This window comes from Mercenaria mercenaria, chromosome 1 (assembly GCF_021730395.1).
Source record: "Mercenaria mercenaria strain notata chromosome 1, MADL_Memer_1, whole genome shotgun sequence".
Classification (NCBI taxonomy): domain Eukaryota; kingdom Metazoa; phylum Mollusca; class Bivalvia; order Venerida; family Veneridae; genus Mercenaria; species Mercenaria mercenaria.
Window position 1 is genome coordinate 111,911,845 of NC_069361.1, and position 20,891 is coordinate 111,932,735.

Here is a 20,891-nt window from a genome sequence, read left to right on the forward strand (position 1 = left end):
CTGCAGCATCCTTGGATGGACCTTTCTCAAGTTTATTTAAACGGTTCCACTTTATTGAACTTTTGGGCTACCAGAGCTGAAACAAACAAACAAAAAAACTTGAAAACTTCTTTTTATGAACCACTTGATGGATCATTAAACATGGCCAGTAGCATCCTTAAGGTTTTCCATTTGGTTCATTTTCTGTATTTGAGAGCAGCCATACCTAAAAATAGAAAAAAAACTTTAAACAGTTTCTTATAAACCCACTTAATAGATCTTCACCAAATTTGTTTTGTTGTAGGCCAAGTTGTTTTGCTTGATTAGCCTTATTTATAGCTCAAGAAATTAACTGTTACTGTGAAATCATTAATATTCGTGGTTGAGCCAATCCACGAAATTTAATCCCAACGAACAAGTAAAATTCCCATTCATTTTATATTCAAAAGTTGAAATCCACAAATTCATATCCCCACGAAATTGCCGTTTTGACAAAAACCACGAAATTTCATGTCCATGAAATTAAATGATTTCACAGTATTATCTTTCTGATGAGCCCACTTGCAGAAGCGAAGACATAGTTGTCCAAATGGTTGTTCGGTGTATGTGTGTCCGTCTGGATTCGTTTGTCCGGACCATAACTTGGACATGCACGGAGCAATCTTGTTTATATTTGGCATGAATGTTAACCAGTGAGATGGAATGTCATATGCAAACCCCAGGTTCCTATCTCAAAGTTCAAGGTCACAGTTGGAGGTCAAAAGTCATGTCAGATCTTGTCCGGCCCATAACTTTCACATGCATTGAGGAATCTTTTTTATATTTGGTATGAATGTTTAACTCAATGAGATGGAATGTATCTCAATGGTCAAGGTCACAGTTAGAGGTCAAAGGGCAGGCTCGACATGTTGCCTGTGGGCATCTAGTTTTATACAGTATGCTTGCTCTTGGTAAAGGACTCTTTAGATAAGATGGTACATGTACCGGTATATGAATTAACTTTTGTGGATTTATCTCTCCATGCAATAACCAGCATTAGAGTCCGTAGATATATTTCTGTTACAGTGCTATTTTTGAGTCGATTATACAATATATGCAATCATGTAATGTTTTTCTGTATTTTTCAACGTTTTATATTCTGGTACCTTCTATTTTTCGATCTGTTTTACATGATGTATAGGTTTGTTGTTTCAGTTTGGTGTGGCTGTAGTTATAACAAACCAAGTAGTTGCTCAAGTTGATGGAGCTGCAATGTTCTCTGCAGATCCAAAGAAACCAATTGGAGGAAACATTATCGCCCATGCCTCTACAACAAGGTAGGTTTGTTAAAATAGACTATAACCCATGCCTCTTCAGCAAGGTAGGTTTGTTAAAATAGACTATAGCCCATGCCTCTACAACAAGGTAGGTTTGTTAAAATAGACTATAGCCCATGCCTCTTCAACAAGGTAGGTTTGTTAAAATAGACTATAGCCCATGCCTCTACAACAAGGTAGGTTTGTTAAAATAGACTATAGCCCATGCCTCTTCAACAAGGTAGGTTTGTTAAAATAGACTATAGCCCATGCCTCTACAACAAGGTAGGTTTGTTAAAATAGACTATAGCCCATGCCTCTACAACAAGGTAGGTTTGTTAAAATAGACTATAGCCCATGCCTCTACAACAAGGTAGGTTTGTTAAAATAGACTATATTCCATGCCTCTACAACAAGGTAGGTTTGTCCTCTACCAAATTGTTCTAACAGTTCTGCTTGGTTGCATATAGGGGCCGCCAAAGCTCAAAATAGAAAAATCTTCAGACAACACGTTTAACAGCTAGGGGACTTTGTCACTTTTCCCTTTATGTGTATATTGATGTTCTTGTCAGAAACTGCAGGCGGAACTTTAAAACAATTTTAGACAAATGTTTCTTGGAAATTTGGAGTGTGATATCAGGGTTTGACTGTCTACCATAATTGATCAAATTATTGCCTTAAGTTAAAAAATGGCCATGCCCATGTATGCGACATTTATAAACTATAGGCTAATATAAAAGAAACTTTGACTATCTTCCTCTCTGAATTCATAATAGCTAGAGCCTTGATATTTATATAAACCTAACTATGTACTTGTACCATTTCGTTAAATACAAACATGCCTTTTACACAAATGGGTGTTTGGCCCTCGAAAGGTACCATTAGAGCTAAAAATAGAAAAGCATATAAATATCTTGTTCTAACAAATATGATCTTCATTAAACTTGCTCTGTGGTGTCCTTGTACAATCTTCCCTGAAATTTTTTCAAATGGGGGCACATGACCTGTTTTATTTTTAGCTTGACTATTCAAAAAATAGGTAGAGCTATTGGACTCGCCCGTGCGTCGGCGTCCGTGTCCCGATTCGGTTAAGGTTTTGTATGTAAACCACTTGTGGGAATGGATTGAAACTTCACACACTCATTCACTGTGATAAACTGACTTACATTGCACAGGTTAAGGTTTTGTATGTATGCTGGTATCTCGGTACCCACTAATGGGATTGGATTGAACCATCACACACTTGTCCACTGTCAAGAGCTGATAAGCACTGTGCAGGTTCCATAACCCTGTTTTGCATTTTTACAAAATTATGCCCCTTTTTCTACTTTGTATTCATTCAATTGACAAGGCTGTTGAATAGTCCAGTGTTGCTGTCCTCGGACAGCTCTTGTTTTGTATGGTAAGCACCAGTTTGACCATTCATCATTCAGTGTATCATACATATAAATAGTCAGGTAGTCAGTGTCAAATGGGCGTCTTAGGGCAACTATGACCCTCTTGTTAATTTTGAAGATAGCCTGTCAGTACTTCCTGTCAATACCTTTTAAAATTAATGATATCATTATCTTTTTTTTATTCTATCCTATAGATTATACCTTAGAAAAGGAAGAGGAGAGACAAGAATTTGTAAGATTTACGATTCACCATGTCTGCCAGAGGCAGAGGCAATGTTTGCAATAAACGCTGATGGCATAGGAGATGCCAAAGACTGATTCTTTGTTTTGAACAGAAGGCATAATTCAGTTCCTTACATTAGTGAGATAATGTTTCTTTCTGAGATTCGAAAGGAAATGTTGTGTTCAAAGATTACTGGCATGCAGATAGAGTGCAGGAAGTTGATGGCCTTTATCATGTGACCAACATCAGGGTGGCCATCCCATATGACAAGGATATCATACACACAGAGAAAATATCCTGATTCAGGAAGCATTTAGCCTATATTTTCCTTATCACTTGACAGATTGTCATAAGGCAAAGAGCACCGAAGACAGAAAAATGAGTGCTTTCCTCCGCAAACAATTCTTTGTACTTTTCCCAACAGCAAAAATGTGTACGTTATCTATACAGTTGGTCCATGAAGTTACTGAGAACTGATGGCAAGTGCTTTGTGTGGATAAAAGCACTCATTTCTTTGTCTTCAACACACTTTATTATACGCCCGAAGGGACGTATTATGTTATGGTCTAGGTGTCCGTCTGTCTGTCCGTCCATTAGCAATTTCATGTCCGCTCTGTAACTCTTGAACCCCTTGAAGGATTTCAAGGAAACTTGACACAAATGTTCACCACACTGAGATGACGTGCAGAGCGCATGTTTTGGATGTCTCATTTCAAGGTCAAGGTCACACTTAGGGGTCAAAGGTCATATGAGTGTGTTTCGTGTCCGCTCTGTAACTCTTGAACTGCTTGAAGGATTTCAAAGAAACTTGGCACATATGTTCACCACACTGAGATGACATGCAGAGCGCTTGTTTCGGATGACTAGCTTTAAGGTCAAGGTCACACTTAGGAGTGAAAGGTCATATATGACTTTTCTGTGTCCGCTCTGTAACTCTTGAACTGCTTGAAGGATTTCAAAGAAACTTGGCACAAATGTTCACCACACTGAGGCGACGTGCAGAGCGCATGTTTTGGATGACTCGCTTCAAGGTCAAGGTCACACTTAGAGGTCAGAGGTCATATATGACTTTGCTTTGTGTATATTGCTGTGCATTGCAGTGCTCTTATTTTTATTTGGCAGATCCCTTTTTGTTCTCTTACAAAAAAAAATTTTGAATTACTTCCCTTTTTTTGTTACTATAAATAGCTTTTTTTGAAACTTTTTTATTATTGGCAGTAGGGAAAAACCGAGACCACTTTTCTGTGGTACAACATGGATGGTACATCCAATTTTTAGATGTATTTTGACATAACTTTACCTGGTAAGAATTTTTTTTTGGACTTGAATTTTTATTTTTGGAATTTTTTCTTTTTGTTGTTCCTGTCCTTTGGGATTCAACAGTCAAGTTCTTGAAATTTTACTCCCATCCTTTGATTTTACCCCTTCGGGCGTATATTGCCCCGCTTGGCGGCGCTCTTGTTTTCTCTGTTTGTACAGTTTCTGAAAGTCACATGGGTTGGTCACCTTGCAGCATGCAATATGAGGAGAACAGTTGAATTTTATTGCAGTGAAGATATTCATTTACTTCCTGCAGTGTGTAATTATTTATTTTGATGCTACAGCTGTTCTATATTTGTCCTCATGCCAGTGAAGTAGAAATGTGAAGGCTTGTAATACAGTATAGTTATACAAAAAACTGTACTTCAGCAGACAGTGCTAATATGATACAGTTAATATTATTTAGGGCAAAGTGACACAGACAGGTTAATTACAGGATAAAACAGATGACAGTAATGGATTACTGTTGCATCAGTGCAAGCCAGAGAAAAAAATTATATGTTAAATGTGCATTAGATGCATCTTAATTGTGTTTACAGACAGAATTATGTCAGACAATCCTATGGCTGATCCTACTACAAAATGCTAGATGTAGTGTAAAAAAGAATTGTTCTGTTTTAACTGTAAAACCGTAACCAAGTACATGCATCATTAATTAAGTGTTTACTTCCGTTTTGTGTTAGTAAGTCCTTAGGAAAAATACTGATTTTAGTTTCTTTTCAGAAAAAATTTTACAGATTTCTATAATACAGTGAAACACCGCTCGCTCGAGGTCGCAAGGGGATGAGCAAAATGCTTGAGTTATCCATGGTTTCGAGCGACCCAAACATTGACCAACATAAGAAAATTGAAGTTTTATTTTACCAATTGTCATCGGCACCATTTGCAGAGGAACCGGTGATGCGTTATAATAACAAACTCGTGACAAGAAAAAAAAAACGTATTACAAACGTTATCTATGATGTAATAAGTAATAACATACTTGCTTTAATCTAAAGCAAACAGTAATTGGTAAATATTTGATCAATAAAACTTTTCTTCAACCTTTCATCAATAATTAATCTCATTATCATATCAAATATACCGACAAACAAACATTTAGGATAGTCGGGGAATAGACTATGCAATTCTCACGGCGTGCGAAAATTTTAAATTAACCGATACATTCTGATTGCCGAAGCTGTGAAAACATTTGACACCTCTGCTCGAGTTAGCCAGAAGCATCAAAGAGTAAATTAATACACAGGGACCAGGTGTCATGCTCGAGCGATCGAGTTATCGATGCTCGACTCAGCCATGGTAATTTCACATAGAAAATAGAAGGAAATCGGCCGGGACCACATGAATTGCTCGAGCGAGCCCGGGTGCTCGAGTCATCGATGCTCGAGCGAGCGGTGTTTCACTGTAGCTTAATTCGACTGACTCTTAATTTTGCGAAATATTGATCGCACACATCAGATAATGCAGTGGTACAGAAATAGTTTTTTAGCTCGACTATTCAAAGAATAGTCTAGCTATTCTACTCACCCCGGCGTCGGCGTCACACCTAGGTTAAGTTTTTGCATGCAAGTACATACAGCTATCATTTAAAGGCATATAGCTTTGAAACTTATTTTTTCTTTTTCTAGGTCAATTACCAACCTTACTGGGTCAAGTTCCATAACTCTGACATGTATTTTGAGCAAATTATGCCCCCTTTTGGACTTAGAAAATTCTGGTTAAAGTTTTGCATGCAAGTTACTATCTCCAAAACTAATGCAGATATTGAATTGAAACTTCACATGTGTCTTCGGGGTTATAAAACTTATTGATAGCAGCAAGTCCCAAAACTCTGACCTTCATTTTGGCCAAATTATGCCCCCTTTTGGACTTAGAAAATTCTGGTTAAAGTTTTGCATGCAAGTACATACAGCTAGTACTAAAAGGCATATAGATTTTAAACTTATTTTTTCTTTTTCTAGGTCAATTACCAACCTCACTGGGTCAAGTCCCATAACTCTGACATGTATTTTGAGCAAATTATGCCCCCTTTTGGACTTAGAAAATTCTGGTTAAAGTTTTACATGCAAGTTACTATCTCCAGAACTAATGCAGATATTGAATTGAAACTTCACATGTGTCTTCGGGGTTATAAAAATAGTTGATAACACCAAGTCCCAAAACTCTGACCTTCATTTTGGCCAAATTATGCCCCCTTTTGGACTGGAAAATCCTGGTTAAAGTTTTGCGTGCAGGTACATACAGCTATTACTAAAAGGCACATGTGCCTTCGGGGTTATAAAACTAGTTGATAGCAGCAAGTCCCATAACTCTGATATGCATTTTGGTCAAATTATGTCCCCTTTTGAATTTAAAACTCTTTTGATATTTAACTTCCTGCTTCTGGGACAATATTTCGAATAGTCGAGCTTGGCTGTCTTACGGACAGCTCTTGTTATGAAATTGTATTCAGAGTAGCAAATATTTACTATGGAAAATACCGTGTGGAAATGAACACTTAGTGATTAATTTAAAGCTTATAAATATGATTGTAAACTTCCAATTTTTTTAGCTATTCTACTCACCCCGGCTTCAGCGTCACACCTTGGTTAAATTTTTGCATGCAAGTACATATGGCTATCATTTAAAGGCATATAGCTTTTTTTTTTTCTTTTTCTTGGTCAATTATGAACCTCACTGGGTTTAGTGCCATAACTCTGACATATTTTTTGGCCAAATTATGCCCCCTTTTGGACTTACATGGTTCGCACAGGTCCTTGAAAGTCCTTGAATTTGATCCTAAGTCCTTGAAAAGTCCTTGATTTTTTTCTTCCAAAAATCCCCTGAAAAAGTACTTGAATTTTGAAAAAAAAGGTAGAAAAGTCCTTAAATTTTGCTAAAAACTGGGGTGCAAACGTATTGTAGGGGAAAAATACAAAAAATAAATAATAAATAAGTCAAAACGAGCGAAAAAACGGTGTAAAATAAAAATACATGCACACCCACGGAGGGAACGCTAGTTGAACACCGTTTCGGTACGGAAGTTAGATTCGGAATAGCGATTTTCACAACGTTAAAATATTATGCGCAAGGTCATTGTAGCGTGACTTATCAACAACAACAATAAGTGGCCCAAAAAATAAATGTAGTTTCGCGAATAAATGGCTTACACAGGATGATTATTCATCGTGGTTAAAGGAGTTTAAGTCAGACAAGCATAAGTGTATCTGATAAACTCATTGATGTCGGAACTATGGGAGAAAGTGCGTTGAAATCACACGCGAAAACAAGAAGTGAAGTCCCTTGAGGACAAATTGAAAACTAGTCTTGAGAGCTTGAAAGACCTATAAGAAACATGTACTAAGTATGTATACAGGCAAATATAGCTCATAAAAGGTAATCCCATTGAAGATCTCATAAAGGTTAAGATATGCTATTGTAGCTTATGGAAAATAAAACTGTTCTGTAACTTTTCTTCTGTCATAATGCCTTATGAAGAGCCTAAATGGTTTTGTAATTTAAGATTTAAAGCGATTAAAATAGTCCTTGAAAATCCATAAAAAGTCCTTAAAAAGTCCTTGAAAAGTCCTTGAATTTTTTTTTGCCAAGTCCTGTATGAACCATGACTTAGAAAATCCTATGCAAGTTACTATCTCCAAAACTAATGCAGATATTGAATTGAAAACTAGGTGATAGCCCCATAAAACTTTTTTTTTTTTTCTAGGTCAATTTCAAACCTCACTTGGTCAAGTCCCATAACTTTGACATGTATTTTGGCCAAATTATGCCCCCTTTTGGACTTAGAAAATCCTGGTTAAAGTTTTGTATGCAAGTTACTATCTCCAAGCATCAAGTCCCATAACCCTGACATTCATTTTGGCCAAATTATGCCCATTTTTAAACTTAAAACTTCTGGTTAAAGTTTGCATGCAAGTTACTGTCTCCAAAACTAATGCAGATACTGGATTTAAACTCAATAAATATTTTAACATTTAGGGTAATATTCCTGCATGCTGTTACTTAAAGGCATATAGCTTTGAAACTTATTTTTTCTAGGTCAATTACCAACCTCACTGGGTCAAGTCCCATAACCCTGACATGTATTTTTGGGAAATTATGCCTCCTTTTGGACTTAGAAAATCCTTGTTAAAGTTTTGCATGCAAGTTCACAGTGTATAGACTCCCTGTACGCCCAACTGGAAGTCGCCAAAAACTAGGCGTTCAGAAATCAAAACACAAAGTTTTGCTGTCGCGGATGGCTTGGATTTTCATTGTTTATTTCGTTAATATCGTATAAAGTAAGTGTACTTTTAATCAACGTATTGTTTAAGAGCTACTGTTTACGTAGATACCAAACACGCCTATTAAAACTCTTAATATACTTCATTTCAAATCAAATAACGTGTGGGTATTTGTTCGATTTTGTAATAAAACTATCAATTCTTTGAAATGCATATATCTTGAGCTTTTGCAAAGAATTAAAACCTTTGCTACTTCGTAGATAAATATTTTACGCATCGATAAATACTAGCATGGCTCTATGGTAACGAATGTGTTTGTAGGAAAATGTGTTTTTCTGAGACATATATGCCGATTACACTGTCCCACTAGTCGATACATTACTGGCCCACTAATCGCAATTTCTAAAATCCGGACTGAACGCTTAGTCGAAAAACTGTACACCTATTCAGAACTTCTTTTCATTCATGTATTTCAATAATTTGACTTTGTGTTATGATAACCAACAGTTAAAAAGTAATAGTTATAATATCTTTCGTTTTTGTAACAGTCACGGACCATTTTATATGTTATTACTGCAGTTTCGAATCCACTTTTCGTAAAGGTTAGTGTTTATTAGTAAGTAATTAGCAAATCAATTTAGTCTAGCGCGGCACTGCCGCGCGACTAATTCAATTTGGTAAATGCGTACTAATAAACTCTAACCTGCATAGTGTTTGAAATTATTTTTTGTAATAATGACTAGATTCTTTACACATAAATCACTAACGCATCATTCATATAATCGTTACGTGGCACAACTCAGTGTTTGATCCATTTCCGGCATTTCAGAGACTTGTTCGAACTTTACCTCGGGAACTTTATCATCATTCACAGAAGAAACAGCTGCCGTCGGCGCGGTTATTGGTAATTTCTGTTTATTTTAACATCCGGCTCCAAGTCACAGTTGATATCAGTCAAAATCAAGCAGATTGAAGCTAATATCCAGTTTTTTTTTTTGTTTTTTTTTGCATTAATAATTATTGCAGTAATCGCTACAAATCAAAATGAAAATGACCTGGCTCCTTACGTTTACATCAGTTGTTCTACACGTATAACTAACCACCGTCTTGGAAGGTATATGAGCGGACTCGTTTTGGACACTTTGATTGTACAAAGTTTTCATATAGACAGCGCGTTTGTCTGTTGGCGGAGCTTAAACTCAAAAAACAAAAAAAAAAAAAAAAGAGAAAAATTTCAAGAACAACACAGAGTGACATTCACCTTGGGTATAATGGGAAGTCCCTGCATAAAAAGGCTTTGTTTGCACAATGTTTATGTGAAGTTACAGTAAAGTATAAGCAAAAGTAAAACAAGAAAAAGATGTGACAGAAAAAAGGTTGCCGAAAAACTTAACTTTAACCGAAACCGGGGCGAGTAGAATAGCACCGCTATTCCCCGAATAGTCGAGCTGAAAATACAAAGGAAAAAAAAACAGTGTCCTGTCAAGCTGAGCGGAATAAATATACAACATGTATATTTTTCTCGTATGTTAACCGAAACACGTACACAGATTATATTTCTTGTCCAAGACAAGGACATCGTTGGTGAAACAGACCAATAAATACTGTTTCACTGTCGCAAGTAAAATACAAAACAAAACTTATATTTATAAATTCAATAAGTACAGTGTATAGAGCCTACAAGCCGAAACACGTCGTCATTTCTTTATTGAATAGGCGTACAGTGTTTTGGCGAATAGTGGGACAGTTTTATAGAAAGTTTTGCGACTAGGCGGTCAGTGCATAATTCAGATGCATGTTGAATTAAACAATATTTAAACTATTCAGGATTGTAAATTCATATTTGTAGGTATAAACTCACTTGCATGGATTTATAATTTAACATTCGGAAGCGGTTCTGACATGTATTTCACTCGCAGTTCCTAAATAATGGGCATTTTTAGCCTGAATGTATCGTCTTTTGCTTTGACCTGCTGGGTTTTGGATGAAAATACGTTTTAATTTCATGTGTTAATGTCTATTTAACGGCAGTTTGTTGCAGAGACATTTATCATACATTGAAAAATATATACAACAAGAATATTTATTTCAAAGAGCCAAAGAAAAACATAAAAATACTCACTACCGACAGCTTCCAAAAATTTGAAAAACGAAAATGAACGCCTAGTTATTGGCGACTTCCGTTTGGGCGTACAGAGAGTCTATACACTGTGAAGTTACTATCTCCAAAACTAATGCAGATATTGCAATTGAAACTTCACATGTGTCTTCGGATTTATGAAACTAGGTGATAGCATCAAGTCCCTTAACTGTGACATGCATTTTGGCCAAATTATGCCCCCTTTTGGACATAGAAAATTCTGGTTAAAGTTTTGCATGCAAGTTACTATTTCCAAAACTAATGCAGATACTGGATTTAAACTCTATAGATATTTTAACAGGGTAATATTCCTGCTTTTTGGACAACAATTCAAATAGTCTTCCATTGACTGCTTTACAGACAGCTCTTGTTAGAATAAAAAAGAAATTTGTTTTGGTGAATAGATAAATCAGACATTTATAATGATGAAATGATTTTATACTATACAGATTTTAATTATGCAGAATCATCATGAAAAAAAGTGAATTTACATAGCAATAAAACAGCTAGATGATATGCATGTCATCAGCTTTAATTATAGAAAAGTGAATAAATTGATTTTCAGCACTCAGCTGGATTGTATGATACATCATTTTAATTGAACCACCTTGTTATTGTCAGTGAAGCATTATACCTAAGGTTTTCCTTAGCCTCAATGTTTTGTACAGGGTAAACATAAAGTATGTGAGTAGAATAATATTCTACTTCCTTCTACAGCCCTCTTAAGATAAAACAGTTGTTAACTGGTGTTTAATAATAACCAGCTTGATTGTATCATGGTATGTTGTAGAAATTAACTGAAATATGTAATTGCATATTATAACCATATACATTTACTAGCAAACATTTTCAAAGGGGCATGTGTCCAGATGTACATCTCAGACATATCCTATGCCCATTTTTGCATTAGATACTGATTTCAAATGTTGAAAATCCTGAAACATAATGCATGGTACTGTTAATGCACATAAATACATAAATTTGTTAATTGTACCCCCCCCCCCCCCACCCCCACCCCCCCGACAACAAAGTTGTAAGGAGGGGTATACTGGTTTCAGGTTGTCTGTCCATCTGTAGACACAATCTTGTGCACACCATCTCTCCTCATCCATGTGACACAATTTAATGAAACTTCACAAAAGTGATCAGTAACAACAGTAGTTGTGCATGGGGCATGTTAGGTTCTTTCAGAAAAAAAAACTTATAGAGTTATGGGACTTTGTTTTTTGTTTCTATACTATATACATAGACACAATCTTGTGCGCACTATCTCTCCTCATCCACTTGACACAATTTAATGAAACTTCACACAAGTGATCAGTATCAACAGTAGTTGTGCATGGGGCATGTTAGGTTCTTTCAGAAAAAAGTTGCAGAGTTATGGGACTTTGTTTTTTGTTAATATACTATATACATAGACACAATCTTGTGCGCACCATCTCTCCTCATCCACTTGGCACAATTTAATGAAACTTCACACAAGTGATCAGTAACAACAGTAGTTGTGCATGGGGTATGTTAGGTTCTTTCAGAAAATAAATTTGCAGAGTTACGGGATTTTTGTTTTTTGTTACTAAACTATATACATAGACACAATCTTGTGCGCACCATCTCTCCTCATCCCCTTGACACAATTTAATGAAACTTCGCACAAGTGATCAGTAACAACAGTAGTTGTGCATGGGGCATGTTAGGTTCTTTCAACGACAAAAATTGCAGAGTTATGGGACTTTGTTTCTTGTTAACATACTATGTACATACAATCTGCATATGCAGTCTTGTGCGCACCTAATCTTCCGAACCCTTGCACACAATTTAATGAAACTTCACACAAGTGATCAGTACCAACCCTAGTTGTGCATGGTGCATGTTACATTCTTTTAGATAAATATTCTGCATAGTTATGGGACTTTGTTTTTTGTTACTAAACTGTATACATACAGTCTATATACATACAGTCTACATGATTATGCAATCTTGTGTGCGTCAAATTGCAATGTACTGTGTCAGTGCGTTCGGGGGGTACATTCATCACTTTTAGTGATAGCTCTAGTTTTAGGTTTACTTTAACTACATGTTGTAATTGTACCCCTCTTGAAAGAAGAGGGGATATATTGATTTGCACCTGTTGGTCGGTAGAGCAAATGGTTTCCGCTTGATAACTTGAGAACCCTTCAAACTTGGCAGCATGGTTGTGGTAGCTTATGAAGTAGATGAACCCTATTGTTTTTGGGGTCAGTATGTCAAAGCTCACAGGAGCCTGAACCTTGAAAACAGTTTCCACCCAATAATTTGAGAACCATTTGACCCAGAACCTTCAAAACCCTATAGTTTTTGGAGTCCGGTCAAAGTTGTCACAGGGGCCTAAACCTTGAAAATGGTTTCCGTCCAATAACTTGAGAACCACTAAACCCAGAATGTTCAAACTTGATAGCATTAGTAGGCACATGAAGTAGATGACCTCTACCATTTAGGGGCCAGTATGTCAAAGGTCAGTGTCACAGGATCTTGAACCTTGGAAACGGTTTCAGCTCAATAACTTGAAAACCACTTGACCCAGAATCTTCAGCTTTGATAAAATGAGTGGGCTTATGAAGTAAATGACCCCTATTGTTTTTTTTTGGTCAGTACGGTTCCGCTCAATTTCTGGAGAACCACTTGACTCAGAAACTTCCAACTTGAAAGCATGACTGAGCTTATGAAGTAGATGACCCTATTTATTTTTTGGGTCAATAGGTCAAAGTCAAGGGACCTGAACATTATAAGGGTGTCTCCTCAATAACTTGAGATCCACTGGACGCAGAACCTTCAAACTTAATAGCAGGATTGGGTTTATGAAGTTGAATATTTTTGGGGTCAGTAAGTCAAAGACCAAAGTCAAAGGAGCCTGAATTTTGAAAACTGTTTCCACTCAATAACTTGAGAACCACTTGGCCCAGTATGTATAAACTTGACAGCATAATTGGGCTTATGAAGTTGATGACCCCTGTTGTTTTGGGGGTTAGTAAGTCAAAGGTCAAGGTCAATGTGGACACGAGACTGAAAATGGGACAACCCATCATGCGGGGAGAGGGGGGTGGGGGGGGGCTCTTGTTGTTCATGTTTCCTGTATGAAGTTGGGTCTAGTAGACCTATAAAATAATCAAAACTAATTATAAGTCTTGGATATAGCTGTAAAGTAGAATTTACAGCATCTTTTCACTATCTAGCAGTTCATAGAACCCACTAAATTCACTTTGTCTTTACTTTTAATTTACATTTACAAACGTATAAAATCACTTTCCAGTTGTTAAAAAATACTTTATTCTAGATGCATGTCCCTTTCAAACTGTCATTTGTTGTATTATTATATTTCACAGAGTCAGGTACCCTTGAGTGAATTATTCTGATACTTAACAACCTCAATCACACATTCGTTATAAGTGGAATAAGTCGTCCATAACACACAGAATGAATCACTTATGAGTATTTGACTATGATTTTTTTAGTTTTGTTATAGAATCATAGAAAGTGATGCTCTTTATTATTGGAATGAAATGTTATTACAAATCTGTAAATATAGCAAAATAAATAATGCAATAATTTTGTGGAAAATAATTGTGTTATTTAATCTTTGTATTTAAGTGATACAGGTATTTATTTGTGTCCGGTAAAAGTACATGTCAACCATGTTTGTAAGGTACCCAGGCTTGAAATCATTGGTTCCTATCTTGTTATGACCAAAGGGAGAAAACTATTAATCTGGTTTGCATAAGGGTGGTGGGGTTTTTTTTTTAAGTTCCTGAAACAATATTCTGGTTTTACCTTTGGTCTTATTAAACTCTAATCTAAAATCTAGTTCAGTTTTGAAACTGGTTAACCTCAGATCTTAAAATAGGTCACTAATTAAAATCATAAGAGACACCTTGTTCACACTTTAGAAGCTACTTAGTCTTTCTTAGAATGTTTCTCTCTTAATCTATGGAAAAAATGGTAAATTATAAATCTGATTACCTGAGGCCAAGAACTAGGTCACACAGTCACATCATACACTCTAAAGGTCTCTTTGTAAACTTGATCTTCATAAAGCTTTGTCAGAATGTTTGTCTAAACTAGGCACTAGCTCAAATCATAGAAAAATCATGTAAATATTCTTCAAGCCATATTTCACTTTTGATCTTAACATATAAATGTCAAAACGATTTTTCCATGAAATCTAGATGAACATTGAAACTGAGTTTTTTAACTAGGTAATTTTATTATAGGAAAATGTTGTTCACACTCCAGAGGCTACTGTTTCTACTTGATCATCATAGATCTTTGTCAAAATGCTTGTTTTAGTGAAAGTTTGGGTAAATTGAAAAGTTGGTTGCCAGGGATAAAAGAAGAAGGTAACTAAATTACGTCATAGAGAAACGTTGTTAACACTTTGGAGGCTACATTTTCTTCTTGATCTTCATAAAACTTTCTCAGAATGTTTGTCTTTGAAAAAAGGTCAAGGTTGAAACTGGATTATCTAGGTCTAAAACTAGGTCACTTGGTCAATTCATAGAAAAACCTATTTAACACTCAAAAGGCCACATTTTCTACCTGATGTTCAAAATAATTGGTCAGAATATTTGTCTGGATAAAATCTATGATAACTTTGTAACTTTGTCAATTGAATGAAAAACTAGGTTACTAGGTCAAATCATTGGAAAACAACTTGGTAAATGATCTGCCTGTTTAACATAAAACATGGTCATAATGTTGTCTCTATGAAATCACAGAAATGTTTCTTTGGTGAGCCTGTACCAAGTTTGTTCAAGTTATTCCAGTTTGTTAAAAACATAGCCACCAGAGGGAGTATATGTATACAGTATTTCCATATAGTGGATACTTCAAAAAATCTTGCCCAGTTTCAAAAGAATTCCAGAGATATTTTCCATGTCAAAATTGTTCAAGCAATCTGTGAAACACAGGTGAGTGATCTTGTGTCATGGCTCTGTTGTTGTTTTTTAATTCAAAGTTACCTCCTCTATCCTTTGTAAACTTTCAGCGACCATTAGAGTTATGTCAACATGCTTTTATGCCATTTATAACATTTTTATGCCCCCCTTTGAAGAAGGTGTATATTGTTTTGCAAATGTCGGTCGATCGGTATGTAGACAAATCGGTTTCCGGATGATAACTCGAAGCCGATTGAGCCTAGGATCATAAAGTTGCTAAGGAGGTTGGTCATGACCAGCAGATGGCCCCTAATGATTTTGAGATCAGTAGGTCAAAGGTCAACGTCACAGTGACCTGGAACAGTTAAACGGTTTCCGGATGATAACTTAAGAATGCTTGGGCCTAAGATCATAAAAGTTGATAGGGAGGTTGGCTATTACCAGCGGATGACCTCTATTGATTTTGAGGTCAAAGGTCAAGGTCACAGCGACCGAGAACTGTTAAACGGTTTCTGGATGATAACTCAATAACGCTTTGGTCTAGGATCATGAAAGTTGATAGGTAGGTTGGTCATGACCAGCAGATGGCCCCTAATAGTTTTGAGATCAGTAGGTCAAAGGTCAACGTCACAGTGGCCTGGAACAGTTAAACGGTTTCCGGATGATAACTTAAGAACGCTTGGGCCTAAGATCATAAAAGTTGATAGGGAGGTTGGCTATTACCAGCAGGTGACCCCTATTGATTTTGAGGCCAGTAGGTCAAAGGTCGAGGACACAGTGACCCAGAACAGTTAAACTGTTTCTGGATGATAACTCAAGAATACTTGCGCCTAGGGTCATGGAAGTTGATAGGGAGGTTTGTCATGGCCAGTAGGTGACCCCTATTGATTTTGAGGTCTGTAGGTTATGCCCCCCCCCCCCCCCCCCCCTTCAAAGAAGGAGGGGTATATTATTTTGCAGATGTAGGTTGGTTGATATGAAGACCAATCGGTTTCCGGATGATAACTCAAGAATGCTTGAGCCTAGGATCATGAAAGTTGAAAGGGAGGTTGGTCATGACCAGCAGATGACCCCTATTGATTTTGAGGTCAAAGTCACAGTGACCCGGAACAGTTAAACGGTTTCTGGATGATACCTCAAGAACGCTTTGGTCTAGGATCATGAAAGTTGATAAGGAGGTTGGTCATGACCAGCAGATGACCCCTATTGATTTTGAGGCCAGTAGGTCAAAGGTAAAGGACACTGACCCAGAACAGTTAAACCATTTCTGGATGATAACTCAAGAATGCTTGTGCCTACTATCATGGAAGTTGATAAGGAGGTTGGTCATGACCAGTAGATAACCCCTTTTGATTTTGAGGTCAAAGGTCAAGGTCATAGTGACCCAGAACAGTTAAACGGTATCCGAATGATAACTTGAGAATGCTTGGGCCTAGGATCACAAATCTTAATAGGTAGGTTGATCTGACCAGCAGATGACCCCTATTGATTTTGAGGTCAGTAGGTCAAAGGTCAAGGTCACATTGACGCAGAACAGTAGAATTGTTTTGCCAAATAACTAGAGAATGCTTTGGTTTAAGATCACTTATGACTGGTAAATGACCCATAATTATTGATTCGAGGTCAGTATGGAAGCACAGTGACCAAATAATTGTCTCCCCCAGGAGACATATTGTTTTTGCCCTGTCCGTCCTTCCGTACGTCACACTTCATTTCCGAGCAATAACTGGAGAACCATTTGACCTAGAACCTTCAAACTTCATAGGGTTGTAGGGCTGCTGGAGTAGACGACCCCTATTGTTTTTGGGGTCACTCCATCAAAGGTCAAGGTCACAGGGGCCCGAACATTGAAAACCATTTCCGATCAATAACTAGAGAACCACTTGACCCAGAATGTTGAAACTTCATAGGATGATTGGTCATGAAGAGTAGATGACCCCTATTGATTTTGGGGTCACTCTGTCAAAGGTCAAGGTCACAGGGGCCTGAACATTGAAAACCATTTCCGATTAATAACTAGAGAACCACTTGACCCAGAATGTTGAAATTTCATAGGATGATTGTACATGCAAAGTAGATGACCCCTATCGATTTTGGGGTCACTCCATTAAAGGTCAAGGTTACAGGGGCCCGAACGTTGAAAACCATTTCCGGTTAGTAACTTGAGAACCACTTGACCCAGAATGTTGAAACTTCATAGGATAATTGATCATGAAGAGTAGATGACCCCTATTGATTTTGGGGTCACTCTTGTCAAAGGTCAAGGTCACAGGGGCCTGAACATGGAAAACCATTTCCGATCAATAACTAGAGAACCACTTGACCCAGAATGTTGAAACTTCGTAGGATGATTGTACTTGCAGAGTAGATGACCCCAATCGATTTTGGGGTCACTCCATTAAAGGTCAAGGTCACAGGGGCCCGAACATTGAAAACCATTTCCGGTCAGTAACTTGAGAACCACTTGACCCAGAATGTTGAAACTTCATAGGATGATTGGTCATGAAGAGTAGATGACCCCTATTGATTTTGGGGTCACTCTGTCAAAGGTCAAGGTCACAGGGGCCTGAACATGGAAAACCATTTCCGATCAATAACTAGAGAACCACTTGACCCAGAATGTTTAAACTTCATAGGATGATTGTACATGCAAAGTAGATGACCCCTATCGATTTTGGGGTCACTCCATAAAAGGTCAAGGTCACAGGGGCCTGAACATTGAAAACCATTTCCAGTCAGTAACTTGAGAACCACTTGACCCAGAATGTTGAAACTTCATAGGATGATTGGTCATGAAGAGTAGATGACCCCTATTGATTTTGGGGTCACTCTGTCAAAGATCAAGGTCACAGGGGCCTGAACATGGAAAACCATTTCCGATCAATAACTAGAGAACCACTTGACCCAGAATGTTGAAACTTCATAGGATGATTGTACATGCAAAGTAGATGACCCCTATCGATTTTGGGGGTCACTTATTAAAGGTCAAAGTCACAGGGGCCTGAACATTGAAAACCATTTCCGGTCAGTAACTTGAGAACCACTTGACCCAGAATGTTGAAACTTCATAGGATGATTGGTCATGCAGAGTAGATGACCCCTTACGATTTTGGGGTCACTCTGAAAGGTCAAGGTCACAGGGGCCTGAACATTGAAAACCATTTCCGGTCAGTAACTAGAGAACCATTTGACCCAGAATGATGAAATTTCATAGGATGATTGGTCATACAGAGTAGATGACCCCTAATGATTTTAGGGTCACTCTGTTAAAGGTCAAGGCCACAGGGGCCTGAACATGGAAAACCATTTCTAATCAATAGAGAACCTCTCGACCCAGAATGTTGAAACTTCATATGATGATTGTTCATGCAGAGTAAATGACCCCTATTGTTTTTGGGGTCACTCCGTTAAAGGTCAAGGTCACAGGGGCCTGAACATTGATAACCAGTTCCGATCAATAACTTGAGAACCACTCGACCCAGAATGTTGAAACTTCATAGGATGATTGAACATGCAGAGTAGATGACCCCTATTGATTTTGGGGTCAGTCTATTAAAGGTCAAGGCCACAGTGGCCTGTTCGTGTAAAATCATTTTTTGGAAATAACTTGAGAACCACTTGACCTACAATGTTGAAACTTAATAGGATGATTGGACTTGCAGAGTAGATGACCCCTATTTATTTTGAGATCACTTGATCAAAGGTCAAGGTCACAGAAGCCTGAACAGTGACTTGAGAACCACTAGGCCAAGAGTGTTGAAATTTAGGGGGATGATTGGACATGCCAAGTAGATGATCCCTATTGCAACCAACCATCAGTGTCTCTTTGACTTTTGCTCCTGACCCCTATTGACTTCTTGCCTATAGGACTTTGCATTGGGGGAGACATGCGCTTTTTAGCTCACCTGTCACGAAGTGACAAGGTGAGCTTTTGTGATCGCGTGGCGTCCGTCGTCCGTCGTCCGTCCGTCCGTCCGTAAACTTTTGCTTGTGACCACTCTAGAGGTCACATTTTTCATGGGATCTTTATGAAAGTTGGTCAGAATGTTCATCTTGATGATATCTAGGTCAAGTTCGAAACTGGGTCAGGTGCGGTCAAAAACTAGGTCAGTAGATCTAAAAATAGAAAAACCTTGTGACCTCTCTAGAGGCCATATTTTTCATGAGATCTTCATGTAAATTGGTCAGAATGTTCACCTTGATGATATCTAGGTCAAGTTCGAAACTGGGTCACGTGGGATCAAAAACTAGGTCAGTAGGTTTAAAAATAGAAAAACCTTGTGACCTCTCTAGAGGCCATATTTTTCATGAGATCTTCATGAATATTGGTCAGAATGTTCACCTTGATGATACCTAGGTCAAGTTCGAAACTGGGTCACGTGGGGTCAAAAACTAGGTCACTAGGTCTAAAAATAGAAAAACCTTGTGACCTCTCTAGAGACCATATTTTTCATGAGATCTTCATGAAAAATGGTCAGAATGTTCACCTTGATGATATCTAGGTCAAGTTTGAAACTGGGTCACGTATGGTCAAAAACTAGGTCAGTAGGTCTGAAAATAGAAAAACTTTGTGACCTCTCTAGAGGCCATATATTTCATGGGATCTTTATGAAAATTGGTCAGAATGTTCATCTTCATGATATCTAGGTCAAGTTCGAAACTGGGTCACGTGCGGTCAATAACTAGGTTAGTAGATCTAAAAATAGAAAAACCTTGTGACCTCTTTAGAGGCCATATTTTTCAAGAGATCTTCATGAAAATTGGTCAGAATGTTGACCTTGATGATATCTAGGTCAAGTTCGAACTGGGTTACGTGCGGTCAAAAACTAGGTCAGTAGGTCTAAAAATAGAAAAATCTTGTGATGTCTCTAGAGGCCATATTTCTCAATGGATCTTCATGAAAATTGGTGAGAATGTTTAGCTTGATGATATCTAGGTCAAGTTCGTAACTGGGTCATGTGCGGTCAAAAGCTAGGTCAGTAGGTCGAAAAATAGAAAAACCTTGTGACCTCTCTAGAGGCCATATTTTTCAGGAGATCTTCATGAAAATTGGTGAGAATGTTCACCTTGATGATATCTAGGTCAAGTTTAAAGGTGGGTCACATGCCTTCAAAAACTAGGTCATTAGGTCAAATAATAGAAAAACCTTGTGACCTCTCTAGAGGTCATATTTTTCAATGGATCTTCATGAAAATTGGTCAGAATTTTTTATCTTGATGATATCTAGGTCACATGTGCTCAAAAACTAGGTCACTATGTCAAATAATAGAAATAACTAGGTCATACTCAGTTCAACACTGGGTCATGTTGGGATAGGTGAGCGATTCAGGACCATCATGGTCCTCTTGTTTACAAAAGCATTTTCTAGTTTCTATTCCTTGTGCAGTTACTGCATGCATGAATGGGGGCA

General features: G+C 37.5%; 1 protein-coding gene across 1 annotated transcript in view; it reads left to right on the plus strand.

Annotated features, from left to right (window-relative positions):
* LOC123526459 (DNA repair protein RAD51 homolog A) overlaps window positions 1-14,171 on the plus strand; it is a 65,092-nt gene extending 50,921 nt beyond the window's left edge. Inside the window, exons 9-10 of the mRNA XM_045305620.2 lie at window positions 1,174-1,295; window positions 2,866-14,171. Of these exons, the coding sequence (XP_045161555.1) occupies window positions 1,174-1,295; window positions 2,866-2,989 (246 nt within the window). The 3' untranslated portion in view covers window positions 2,990-14,171. The remainder of the gene's footprint in view (window positions 1-1,173; window positions 1,296-2,865) is intronic.
* The last annotated feature ends 6,720 nt before the right edge of the window (window positions 14,172-20,891 follow it).